Source organism: Parasteatoda tepidariorum, chromosome 1, assembly GCF_982258835.1.
Source record: "Parasteatoda tepidariorum strain Cologne lab strain chromosome 1, Ptep-v5.0, whole genome shotgun sequence".
NCBI classification, from domain to species: Eukaryota; Metazoa; Arthropoda; class Arachnida; order Araneae; family Theridiidae; genus Parasteatoda; species Parasteatoda tepidariorum.
The window spans coordinates 44,299,766-44,314,352 of NC_141755.1; the positions used below are offsets into that span (position 1 = coordinate 44,299,766).

The 14,587-nt window shown below is 26.5% G+C and overlaps 1 protein-coding gene across 3 annotated transcripts in view; it reads right to left on the bottom strand.

Moving 5' to 3' along the window:
- The window catches only part of E(bx) (nucleosome-remodeling factor subunit NURF301 E(bx)), a 56,334-nt gene that overhangs the window by 19,094 nt on the left and 22,653 nt on the right, over positions 1-14,587 (bottom strand). For 2 of the 3 annotated variants that reach the window (XM_043048960.3, XM_087162553.1), the window contains exons 10-16: positions 14,185-14,323; positions 13,835-14,093; positions 12,276-12,384; positions 11,709-11,833; positions 6,160-6,286; positions 2,521-2,828; positions 682-814 (exon numbers count right to left, since the gene is read on the bottom strand). In XM_043048960.3, coding sequence (XP_042904894.2) covers positions 682-814; positions 2,521-2,828; positions 6,160-6,286; positions 11,709-11,833; positions 12,276-12,384; positions 13,835-14,093; positions 14,185-14,323 — 1,200 coding nt within the window. The remainder of the gene's footprint in view (positions 1-681; positions 815-2,520; positions 2,829-6,159; positions 6,287-11,708; positions 11,834-12,275; positions 12,385-13,834; positions 14,094-14,184; positions 14,324-14,587) is intronic. The other variant, XM_087162554.1, reaches the window with a different exon arrangement.

Below are 14,587 nucleotides of genomic sequence, written 5' to 3' on the forward strand. Positions count from 1 at the left end.
TTTAAATACTGTTACGATTAAATGATGTAATGATCAAAGAAAACAATGATTTAAACATACAAATGAAGAAGAAAAAAATCAGACTTATTTTGATAATAATAAACATTTGATACTACTAACAGCAATCACATTAAGCTAAGATTACTGTATATACATTTTTTTTAAAACTTTGATATATATATATATCTTTGTTATTTACAACTATAGAGTTTATACACCTAAGTCAAAGTAATGTTAAAGAATATTTAATTCTAATAAAACAAATTATATGCATATCAAAGTACAGTACAGAACCCGTTATCCGGAAATCAGAAAACCGGAAAACCAAAAAACCGGAACGAAATTCGATAAATTTTCCCGCAATTTTTTAAAAAAAAATTTTTTTTCCTCATCAGATTTTAGGATTTTTCTTTCTTTTTTGAAAGATGTTTACCTTACCATCATTTCAGAAATAATCATTAGTGTATTACCTCATCGTTTTTTCTTATTTTTAAGATTATTTACAAATATATTTCTTTTTTAGTTGGATTTAACACTAAAAAAAACGGCTTTTTGTAGCGATTCAGAAAACCGGAAAAATCAGTTATCCGGAATAGCGATAGTCCCGATCATTCCGGATAATCGGTTCTCTACTGTATGTTTCTGATTTTAAAAAATATGTTCCTAAAAATTAAAACGAACCTGTTCTAGTAGCTTGTTGTACAATAGATGTTTGAGGTCTGATTTGGATTAATTTAGAAGCTGTTGTAGTAACAGTACCAGGGGCTCCAGAGGCAGAGACCAAATTTGGACTAATAGCAACAGGTGACTGAAACTGAAAACAAATATTCAAAACAAAACCATTATATTCAATTGTCATCAATTTTTAAATGCAAGTATTAAAACAAGCAGAAAACAATAGTGCAAAAAATACTTTTTATTGGTTTATAAAATATATATATAGGCAGTTCTCCACACATAGATTGGGAAAACTTCAAATTTGAATTAAGTAAAATTTTGTTTTTGTGTCATAAAATGTAGAACCACCTTTATTTCTTAGCAAGCATTTAACGTGTTACTTATAAGGATGCTTAAGTTTCATTTAATTTAAAGAAAAATACTGCAACCAATGAATAATTTTATTCTAAAATCTACTTAAGATCATATAAAAAATTTTAACTTCTGTTTTTAATTACATATAGTATATATATATATCTACAGTCAAATCCCGCTATAGTGAACCTTCAAGGGACTAAAATTTCGGTTCACTATAACCAGGAGTTCATTATATCCGTTACGCAGGCAATTTCACTAATGGTTCCGAAACTCCTCCCTTTTATTACATTATATTCATATAAATGACTGGAAAATGTGTAATCTTTAGCTGATGAGCAATCCTCAACATCAGATATGGAAACACTTCCAGACTCTCAGATAATTTTTCCTGAATTTCTGTTATTCCGCTTTTTGAACCTGTCTAACCTGCCATTCGAGCACATAAAAGTAATTTCTATACGTGGTTATTATATGGTTTTAAAAATCGGTATATGTATTTATTTTGAAGTAGAAATTTCAAAATTATTACAAAGAAAATGGGGGGGGGGGGGGGAAATCAGTCGAAGACAGAAAAAAGTTCATTATATCCAACTTCCTCACTTTTTTGATTCACTATATCCACTAAAAATAACATCATACGCGTATAGCAAGGCACGGGACCAAGCATTTTGTTCACTATATCCGGGAATTCACTATAAGCCATGTTCACTATAGCGGGGTTTGACTGTATATATATATATATATATATATATATATATATATATATATGTGTGTGTGTGTGTGTGTGTGTGTACATACATAAATATATATAGATTTAAAAAAACATAGTCCGGACTTTGAGAAAGAGTCCTGAAAATAGATTTACAGATAATAGGTCTTTAAGAGAAAGATCTAAGCAAACATTATTTAAAAAATTATCAATAAATAAATGATAAATATTAATGTCTATAAAATAATGTTTTGTCATTAGTTAAATGATATACAACTCACAAAAGAATATTTCATATAATAAAATGAATGGAACTAAAAAAAAAATATTAAAAAGAAAAAGGAAGTAGAGCAATTTGAACTTTCTCTTTCATGAATAAGGACATTTTGTTTCTATTCAATTGAAAATTTAAGTTAGCAGGGCAAATAAACACGGTTCAAAGTGGAAGGGAAAAAATCCCCCTTTTTGTTCAATAAAAAAAATTATTAAAAAAGCAATGAAATTCAAATTACTTTTTACAATTTAAACCATAACAAAGCCTGTCAGCATAAATGCTTCTTTTAAACATTATTAATATTCAACTTCATTAATGTCCATAGTTTATGTTTTTCCTTAACTGTTGGTCTTTTACATTAGTTAAGTGGATCTCTAAATTGATGTTCATGTGAATTACTTTATTTAATGCATTTTAATTTTAAAGAATCCAATTTAAATGAAAAAATGTTATTTAAATAAAAATAATTAAGCAAAAAAAAATGAAGATTTTCATACACTACCTTGATTTGTGCTGTCTGCCCTTGGGAGACAAGTTGTATAGTTCCAGGAGTAGCAGTTATATTTGTAAGATTAGTAGAGGGCATTGTGATGGACATGGGCGTGGAGGGGGCGGATGCCAGAGTAGCAACAGCTGCACTTGTAGTAGCAGAAACAGCTGGGGCTAAAGATATAGCAGGCCTAAGAGCTGGTAGTTGCACAGGTTGATTTTGTTGTGGTGCCTGTATAGCAGGTTGTTCAGGTTGAGTTTGCTGTACAGGCAAAGTAAGTAACTGTAGCCTACCATCTGAAAGTCTGATTAACTGTTGACCTGCAAAGAAAACATTGACATTATATTATTTTAAGGTTTAGGTAAAATTCTTGAAAGTTGTAACACATCAAAGAAAAGCAAAAAATTATTTAAGTAATTTTCTTTCAAAATCATACAAAATTGATAAATATTGGCTAGTATGAATCTTTATACTAGCCAAAATTGATAAATAGAAGGGTCTAACCATTTTTGTTCCTGTAACAATTGTATTTATTTATTTATTTTTATTATTATAAATTCTTTCACATTTTTGAAAAGTTTATGAGCCATGAGTAAAAGTTTATGACATATTTTTTAATCAAAAAATGGTCTCCAATCCAAAAAGATATTCTTTTCCCCGAAGAACGAAAATTAGACAACAAGATGTTAAATCATATACATTTAAAATTGCTGTGTTAAATCAGATGAACTGACAATTAAATGGAAATAAGTTCAACAAAAATAATAACTTTAATAAAAACTAAAATAATTTACAATATTTCTAAAAACGGAGATTTACTTTAAGAAATTAAAAAGTCTAACTTAAGCATAAAAAAAATCTAAATATCTTTTAAAACCAAGCATTGATGTATAATTTATAACAGGTAGTGATTGTTTTTGTCACATTAGCTGCAGGGCTAAAGAGAATACAAGGGCTAGTTCACTCCGCTCTTAGAGCTGAAGCTACGATTTCCCTCCTCATGACGTCACTGTGTCTACAGGTCTCGGAGATCGCAAGCAAAGATATGATAACTTTGCATCTTTCTCTTGTAAAAATAAGTTAGACTTTTTCTGGTTATTAGCCTTCAAACTTTACGTAATTAACACATTATTTCCGTTCATAAACATAGTTCAAAAAAAACTTTCTTGTTTATTATATTAAAAAAATACCATTTTAAACTTATAAAAATGTTTTGCTAGTTGGTGAAAATGACACGATAAATACTTTATTTTAAAAAGTTCAGTTTTAACTTTAACTATTAAGAAAAATGAAGGCATATATCGACACTTTTTTTTATCTACATATTCTTTTATAACGATAAGTTAAGTTAAATTTAGAATCCCTGATTTTAAAATATGTCGTTAATAGCAATTTGTTCATACTTAATCATTAGTAAACATCAACCTTAAACGCTAATTACTGAAACAAAATAATAATTTAGGTTCATAATGACATCAGAAATTTTACAATTGTTTATAGACATTTAAATTTACGATGATATAATACATAGATATTTAAATTGAAGAGAATATAATTTTTAAAAAAAATCATAAATATTTAGAATAACTACATTAAAAAATATGTTATGAAATTAGGAGAATTTCAACTATATACTATATATTTTATTTATACTTTTTACTTACATTTTAATTTTCTTTGACTTTATCTATTTTTTAATTCTTTTCACCAGCCTTTCTTTATGAAGTAGCGAGGCGGTTTCTATTTAGATAATGAATTTTTATAAAAGTTCTTTACGACAGAATGAACGTATTGCGGTTTTATATTAACTGTGTCATTTCGGAATCCATTCTTTACATAGTTATTCATTTACTTTAGGGAACACGCGAAAAATTATACTTTTTCCTTTTGTTTTTATATCAGAATTTTTGCAAGTTGCAATCGCGCAAACTGGCATTTAGATAATAGTTTTAAATTCTTGTAAATTCACTGCAAAAACTGAGGAAAGTCATTATAGAAAATAACAAATGTCTTAGAATATCTCGCAAAAAGAAATGATCCAATATTAGTTAGAGCTAGTAAAGCCAAACGCTCCGTTCTTGAAGTAAAAGTGCGAGCTTTGCGGAGGATCGGCGTGGCAAGAGATACTTCAAAGGAGTGAACCAGCCCTTCTATTCTCTTTAGCCCTGCAGTAGCTGTATATTATTGCACTATGTTGCAATAATAGACATCTGATGCTCCATAATATAATAAATTTTAACTATATTTTTCACGAAATAGCAATCAATGAATTTAATTTCAATACGCATGTTAACTGAGAGTAACTGGGCAAAAAATTAAAGTTGATAAAGGTTGGCTTTTTTGCAACCTTGACAGGTATGCAATTGAAAAAACAAAGTGCTTCATTGTCTGAAAACTATTTACATTTTCTTTTCTTTTTTGCTAAAATTATTAACACTAAAACAGAATTTAAAAAACTGATAAAATTAAGTTTTCGACTTTTTTTTCAGTAAGTAGTAGTACACACAAAAATATCAAAAATAAGAAAATCTACATTTTGAATTTTTTGTTGTTTACATTGAATATCCCATTGCATGGCAGTTAATAACATTCCCATTATATCAAAAAATATCGAAAATCTGGAAGACGTTTACAAATTTGGAAACTTTAGCAGGTAATTTTCATAAAATTAAGGTTTTAGGAAGAAGGGGAATTTATTATCAGAGATTGAGAAAGTTTTTATTAATAAAAATGGCCACTTAAATTATATTCTACTGTTTAACATTCTTAGTATATGTATTTTTTAAAAAACATCTAAATTTTAAGGTTTTAGGGAGGATATCATCCACAGAGAATGGGAACTAATTTATTTTATTTAATCTCTAGAATAAGTTTAACTTCTATTGTAACACTTAATTGATTAAAAATTATATTAAGAACAAGAGTTGAAATTCAATATGGAAAAGAACCTGAAATTTACAGTAATAGGAAGGAAAATGTCATCTTCAGAACAAAGAAACAACAAAGATTTAAAGGGGTGAACAAAATATTATAAACAGGGAAAGCAAACTATTTTTCACTATTAAGCAAACTATTTTTCACTATTAATGTACTTTTTTTTCTAAGAAAGGAAAACTTTTTTTTTTTACTACTAGGATCAATAAATTTAATTGTAACATTCATTTGCTCAAAATTTTTAAAATATATACTAAGCAAAGTTCTATTTAGAAGTTTTAAAAAAAAATTTTTTTTTTTTGGGGGGGGGGAGCATATGTTTACCTTGGGGAAAATATAACAGATTTATGTCATTACTAAAATCTATATCAGTTATATTCTTGCATTTAATTGCTTGAAAATCAAAACAATACATTTATATGTATTGTTTTGATTCATTTATTAAGTATCATTTCATCATCAAGTGATTCATTTATTAAGTAAGATTTCATTTATTAAGTATCTAAAAATAATTGTAGTTGGAGGGAGGGGGGGGGGAAAGCATCCTACTTGAAAATAGGAACTTTTTTGTTTTCTATTGCTACACTTCATTTGACTATTTTCCTAAAGTTTCACAAATTTTTAAATCTTTTTCATTATTTTCCTAATTTGAATGTACTTGATACTTATTTAAATCATTATAATACACCAGCATTGAAAAAGAACATATAAACAAACCTGGCAATAATCCACGCACTTGAAGTTGACCATTAGGACCTTGGATTAATTGAATTTGTGTACGTATAGGAGTTGCAGGTGTTGTAGGATTCTGAACAACCGGTGGCCTCACAATCTGACCACCCAACTAAAAATCAGTAAACACATGAATATGGTATTACCTTACATTAAACAATGCTAAATGCAAATAAGAAGTCACAAAACAATCAGTTTAACTTTTTGACAATGTTTCAATTTATTCATACAAACAGTAGTTTTATTTAACATATAAAAAATTGACCTATTGCGTTTTCTTTCCATAAATTGATGCAAAATTCACTCTCTATTATAAGGAATCTTTGTCGAAAATTTATACCTTTTCAAATAAACACCACATAATGCAGTTTTCGGTAAAGAGTAATGATTTTAAAAGTCACCCCATACTATCATGATAGCACTGGGTAAAAACTTTAATTTTCTTTCTGTATTTCAGGAGTAAAAAGTATCTAACTCTTATATAAAATATAAATACAAGATTTATCAATTTTTTTTTTTTGAAATTTCATTCTCGTTTTTCCTTGATGATATTTTAAATTAGAATTCGAAACGAAAGGAGCGAATACAATGAAAATATCTCCAAAATTCGTAAATAAAACAAAATCTCTATCTATATAATGTAAGCCATCTATCCCTTCAATATTTTTTTTTTACGCCAAACAACTGCTTTAATGTATTGGGTTGATGCATAAGTTCCCGCACTTTTCTTAATTTAAAAAATTTGCGTTGAAGATGAAATGTTTTGGCATAATCTTTTGTGTTATTCGAAATAGAATTTTTCGCTCTATAAAATAGTGTATTTCACCTTTCTGTTGACTTTAATTTTTGTTACTTTTTAGAGCATTTAAATGGAGTAATTTCAAATGCTTTACGCGGCCTTTCGTTCAATAATGACATCGAATTACGGGCTTGGTTGGACGACTTTTGCGAGACGCTTACGGGTAATTTCTACCAAAGTAGCATCGAAAAACTTGTTGAACATTGGGAGGAGGTCATAAAAAACAACGGAGTGTACATTATAGATAAAATTGTTGTTATTTTATATCAAAAAAATAAAAATATAATTTTTAAAAAAAAAACGCCGGAACTTATGCATTAACCCAATACTAAGGAATCCCATGGACTATACAATTGTTATATATAATAATGCAATAACAGAAATTCATTAACAAGAGGAAGATCAGAGTTAATTTTAATATTAGGTCGTTAAATTTTTATGACAGGTAGATATTTAATCGAGAACTGACAGAAAAATTTTTTATTAAATTTTATATTATTTGTTAGCAGACAACACTGATAAAACATACATACTAAGGTGGAAAAAATTATTTATCATACAAAAAGGAATCCAAATGATTGTAAACTTAAATAAGGTTGCTAACAAGTAAAATATTCACGGTTACAGTTCTTGAAGAACTTTCAAATACTTGATTTCATGTTCTTTAGCAGAATCACTCTCTGTTTTAACATTTGTAAGACTTATTTGTTGTCTTTCTCAGAATTTACCCATCATCATCTAAAATAATTGTAATTCAAAAGCGCCTTTTACTTAACACTTTAACGCAAAACTTTAAACAGAATAACAATAGGGCGCTGAAATGCTGCTACTAAAGACAAGAATTGGCAACAGGGTTCCCACTCTTTTATCAAAGCAAAAATTAAGCACTTTTAAGGACTTTTATCAAAAAAATTAAGGACTTTTTTTGTAGAAATTAAGGACCTTAAAAATGATTATTTATCATCAAATAAAACATCATAGATTAATAATAATAGATTAAAAAAATGAAATAGCTTTTCTTCAACTCAGTCATCCTTTAAAAAATTTAAAAAAAAACTAAATAAAGAAATGTTTAATACAAATAATCTGTATTTAATTAAGATTAAATTGCATTTAATCACCTCACATAGCTTTTAAGAATATAAAGAAAAACTCAAAGAATTCAGATTAAACATTAAAATTTTCTATTTTAAAAATAGAAAGAAATTATGTTAACAGATAGAAATATATAAATTAAGATGGTAAATTCATTAAATTAATAAAAAGAAACTAACATTAAAGGTTAAGACAATTATTTTAAACCAAGTAAAACCTAATTATAATAAGCTAAAGATTTATTAAAATCACAAAATATAAAAAATTAAATGATTAAAATCAGAATATATTCAGTACCTAATAATCAGGAAAAAAGAAATAAATAAACTACAAGGAAAACTTATTAATTAAAATTAAGAATTGAGAAACAGAAATGATAATTAAAATAAGTGCTAACATAAATATTGAAACACAGGACAAGGCAGGATGTAATGATCAATTGAAATAAAAATGAAAAAATTCCATATCTAAAAATTGAAAATGAAATGAAATAATTCATTAAGTACAAAATTTATTGTGAATGAAGGGAAAAAAAACAGCAAAACATAGTGGAATCAGAAACATCATTCATAAAAAAAGATGGAATTAGAATTTCTCCAATTAAAAAGTATTGTGTCTTGTATAGAAATTAAAGGAACTAAATTAATCGACGATAAAAAAAAAATTTTCTTAATAAAGTATTGTCTGAAATTATAAAACAATAATTTGTCAAATAAATCAAAGGCAATGAAAATTGGATGCAAATATGGTTTATATATATATATTACTTATTATAAAATAGGGAATAATGAATAGTGATTTGGTCGAATAGTCAAATATCTGGCCAAATAAAACGGCCACCTACCCAGTGATCAAACAACATTTTTTAAAAAAAATCCTTAAGAATTTTTATTGTTTATGTAAAAATAGGCCAGGGTATTGTAAGACATTTTATATCGTGATTGATCGTCAGTTAGACATCGCGATGCATCGCAATTTAACATATGTTTGAAATTTATCAATGAGAGATCTTTAAATCAATCAAAAATAAATTTATAACAAAAGAAAATGTTAATTCTAAAAAAAAATTGATTCTATAACATCAATAGCATTGCTTAATATTTTCAATTAAAATAAAGATGGATTGACTTAAGACTGTCTTAAGGATTGACTTGCCTTAAAGTAAAAACAAACACAAGCTTTATTTAAAAAAAAATTTTAAATTAAAAACGACTTAGATTTTTTAAAAATAATAATAAAACTTTCACAAAATATTTTACATACATTACAAAATAAAAAAAGAAAATGTCCACTTAAATAAAACATTTTTTAAATTATTTGTTGAAAAAAAATGTGCTTTTGAAACATTGTTAGGCTTTTGTTAATTACTTATTTAAAATAATAAAGTTGTATTGACTAATGGTCAAATGGTTTTAATGTAAGTTTTTTTATTTATTTATTATTATTTTCTTTTCTGAAAATGAAATAGACTAAAGATTTAAATGTTTAAAAATAATACTCACTATCTGACAAATTATTAAACGAACATGTATTGAAGGAATTTTTTAAAAAATATAGATATATATTCTATATTTAAGAGCACTATTGTTAAATTATTGAAAAGCGTTAAAATATTGCTTAACTTTTTATTTATTTTAAAAAAATTTAGTCATTTTAACTAACAACCAAATTTTAAAAAAAAAGAAAGAAAGAAAGAAAGAACACAAACTCTGTTTCAATTTCTTCAAAAATAAAAGCGAATTAATTAAATGTAGGCTTTGTTCTAATTTTTTAAAACTAAAAGCGACTGAAGCTTTATTGGTTTAAAAGCTAATCAAATTATTATACTTAAAAAACTAAACTCAATGGCGCGACAGCCCATAGAAGACCAAGGCCTACTATGCCCATATTAGTTTTCTTAACCTTGGGCTCTGGGGTGCAACGTGAATTAAATATATTTTTAAAAAAAAATTACTTTTAATGACAAAATATAAATTACTTAAATACAAAATATATAAAATATTAAATTGTATCACTTTTAAAAAAATTGTGGATATTTTCCCAAGATAAAAAAATTGTTCCAACCAACTAGTGATACTAGAAATTAAGGACTTTTAAGGACCGTGAATCAAAATTAAGTACTTTTAAGGGCCCTTAATTTTCAAAATAAAAACTAAGCAGTTTTTAAGGACCGTGGGAACCCTGGGCAAGTGTTTGACAATTGACAATTTTAAACCATGGTTTTAACCGTCATGTCAAAAACCGAAATCATAATATAAGGATAATTGTTAGCAATTATAAAAAAGAAGTATTTATAAATAAACATACATAAAAAATTGCAAATGATTAATCAATTACGTTCTTGAATAATTTTAATATTATACTCTCTTTTGTTTTGACAATTACTGCCAAAAGCCCAAATTTTGGCTTAGAAAATAATTTTAAAAAAATGTGTACAATTGAAATTTATCAAATCTTTTAATTTGTTAAATTATTGAAAATAAAAATACAAAAACAATCTCAGCTTAATATTAAAAATACTCAACAATCATTTTATACATTGTATGTAAAATCACTTTTCATTTACTCCCATTTTAAATCCTTTTTTCCTTAAAGCATGTGATTACAAAAAAAAAAAAAAAAAAAAAAAGGAAGGGGGAAAAAACAGTTTTGAAGTTCTCTGCACAACTAAGTTTATTTTTCAGTTTTGCATGAATAAGATCCAAATTCGAAACTATTCTTTCAACTGATGCTGAGTTGCATAGTCTAGAAAGTAAATGTACTAAAGTTATTCTATCATAAAATAACACACAACTAGCAAATTTATTCCAATAACTACACTAAATATTAATAGTAATTTAATTAAACCCTTGAATTGATTGATTGAAAAAATTATTAACTTATTTTTAAATAATTTTAGTTAGTTCACAAATCAGTGAACTAATTATACATTAATAATATAACTAACAAAAACACTAGTTCTCTCATTGTAAATATTTATGACAATTGTTGGCAAACACTTTCATTTCACTAAATTTAAAAAAATCTGCATAAATTGTAACATAAAAGAATTAAAATCAATATTTAGACTGATAATAATTAATAACATATAGCTAACATTTGTAATATTAACTGAATAATGATATGGATCTTTAAGTATTAAGATTACCTCTTAAAAAACCAATTAATAGTTAAAATTTTGGCAAAATTTTTTATTTGTGATGTATAATATAAATAATAATTATAGAAATAATAAAAATACAAGTATTATGCATGATTTAGTATCTAATAAAATGTCCCCAATTTCAAAATAAACTTGCCAGATTTTCAACACTTTTTGACAGGTTTTTAACGAGTCGTATTAAAACCCCAACTCTGTTACGGACTATGCTTTGAAAATCCTGCCTCTACAAAATATGCCTTGCATTACCGTAAAGATTTGCATCACTCAATATTAAGATCCTTTAATAAAATAAAGTACAATCCTACTGCAATTGTGAAATACAAGAAAAGAATTATTTTTTCAATACAGAATTCTAAAATAACAAAGCTTTAACATCTAAATTTGATTCTAACATGACACCACAAGAAGAAAACTATCTGAGACATTACTTAAAAATCATTCATAATTTTATACTTATTGCCAAAATAATCTACTTACGGTCAGAACAGTAGGCCTCGCAGGAGGATTAGCAGAATTTGGAGTTCTCACAACCAAAGGTGTCTTCGGCAATATTGCAGTCGATACCTTTGCATTTGTAGTTGTAAGAGTTGCTAATGATTTCACTACACAAAAATATTATATATATCAGGATTATTTTATGACAGGCTAAAATAGATTTTAGAGTAATAGTTCTAAGCCATTAAACTTATATCTCAGAGAAATTTTAGTTTTATTTAATAGAATAAAATGTATAAATGATATTAAATAAATAATCAAAGAGATCCAATCTGCAATATTCATTTTATTTTTATACATAAATAATTTTTATTATACCATACAAATTTTTCAGAAATTATTTTGTTACACTAAATAAAAATTATGGTTCACACCAGAGCAATTTCCTAGTTTATGTATAAATAATCTTATATTATGGAGAGAATAAATTAGTGCTTAGGTGAATAAATAGCAGTCAATCCTTGCATAAAGTTATCCGTATAAAACAAAAAAAACTTTTCTCATATCAGTCATTTGACCACCCCCACCTAAATGTTTATAAATATTTACCTTCAGGTTTAGTTGTTCGGCTGGTGAAAATCTTACGAACACCTGGATACGTTCTGGTGACAGGAGTAGTAGCTGTTGTCGAAGCCCCGGAAGAAGAAACCAAAGAAATCTGCCAAAAAGTTAAAAATGCATTTATACATTATTCAATACAGTTCAAAAATCTAACATTTCAAAAGAGAGTATGAAAAAGCAAGGTTGTTAAAATAATATTGAGGAAATTACTTGGAAATAAAATGATAAAGAAAACAATTACAAGGCTGTCATTGTGGCGAGACTTTAAAAAAAAACTCGCTTGAGTTGCTTTAAATATGAAAAACAGCATCCCTCTTCAAAAAAAAAATTTCGTTCAATAACATAAAATAACCTAAATAATGTTGATTTCTTTAGATAATTTTATTATCTAATTTTTTAAAATAAAAAAAAGGTGAGACATATAATTAAACCTATTGCAAAATTAAAAAAATAAATAATCTCACTTTATTAATGAGTCATTAATGCATTATTAATATAGATTACTTGTTATTAATACATATGTAATAAATAAAAAAAAAACTAATTTATCTGAGCTTCTTTCAGATTTAATTCAGATGTCAATATAATTCAATCAAATTGCAAATTTGAGTTTCGACTTATTCAATTTGCGGCATTGCCGACAACTGCAGTGGATCAATTTCGTGCAGTCTTTTTATAAAGTGAAATTTCCTGAAGGGGCAGTTTTTACGAATTTGACTTTCGTGAAAGGACCTATTAAATAAAATTAAACAAAAACTCAAGCTAAGTTAGAATCAATTTTTTTATTTTTTTTAATTATTGTTCTGAATAATTTAACAAAAAATACAAATACTGTAAAATCTAAGTGAATTGAAAAACAGATACTAAATTTATTTATTTATTCCCTTTCCTCAGATTTTAATTGAAAAGCATAAAACATAATTGTTCATTTAATACCGATTTATATTGCTTAATTATTAACATCAGATTTAAACAGATTTGATCTTAATGTAAATGTAAGCAAACAGTGTTCCCATTTATGTGTTTTGGAGTCACCTATACCTAAAAGAATTAAACCTAATTATTATTGTCTAAAGCTACATAATGGAAAAAAAATTTTTACTCTTGAAAAATTTAACAAAGATCAATAATAGCAAAAACAGATATAATTTTCTTTTAAAAAATAATCATTTCCTCATAGTAAAATCAGAATATGCAATTCTGATAAATATGTGATTGAATCTGTGTTTCTTTTGCACATGTAAATGCACAAATATATATGTAGTACTTGAGCAAAATTGGATACTTCTAAAGATAGAAATGTGGTTCAAGATTTTTAAATGAATTAAACATTACCTGGGTCTTAATGCAAAATATAGAGAAATGAACAAATGCAAAGATTTAGGAATAATTCATGCCTGAGATACATTGTAATAAGAAAATATTAGTGGACAAAAAAAATTTTAAAATAAAGAATAGATGTAAGAACGATCATTCGATTTTCCACGGTAGAAAAAAAAAGTAGCATTCCAAGGTTATATTCATGCTTTGAAAGAAATAATTTTTACCTTTGTGACAGTAGAAGAGGTAGAAGATGTGGTAGAAGTAACAGAAACAATTTTTGCAGTTTTTGGATTAGGAGAGAGAGTTACTTTATTGGGAAGTTTAGTTGCTTGTCCTGAGGATTCAAGAAGCCTTTTCTGTTGAAGTGCAAGTCTCTGTTGAACAAGTTGAACTTCCATTTGGGCTTTAATTTTTTCTGCACTCTGTTGGGCATGTTGGTGTGCTTGCCGGTCCCTCAAATGCTCTCGTTTCTTTTTCTCAACCCTAAGAAAGGAGATGAAAACATATTATTACAGCAAAATGAAACGTCCAAAAGGTTTTAATTGCAACAATGAATGCAAAGAAAAAAATTTACATTTCACCAAATTCTCTGATTTCCCAAAGTTCAAGATCTTCTTCAGGTACCCAACTTTCAGATACCGTAGGTAGTCTGTTTTCAGGTGACTCTGGTCTTCTACGTTCTCGCAAACCACTTCTTTGAGGAGTTGACTTCACTGAAATAAATCACACAATACTTTACACCAGGTAGTTAAGAATAATTATGATGTAGTATTTCTTACTAACTTTTTTGAAGATCAACTTAAAATAGTACTAAAATGCCTAAAGAAATACTAGATTTGTAAATGAAAAACCCATTTCATTTATCATTTCGTTCTTCTATTTTTAATCAACAAACACCAAAAAAAAAAAAAAAAATTTACTTTAATTTACAAAATAAATCATTAACCCATTAATATAATAAATACAAAATTATTCAA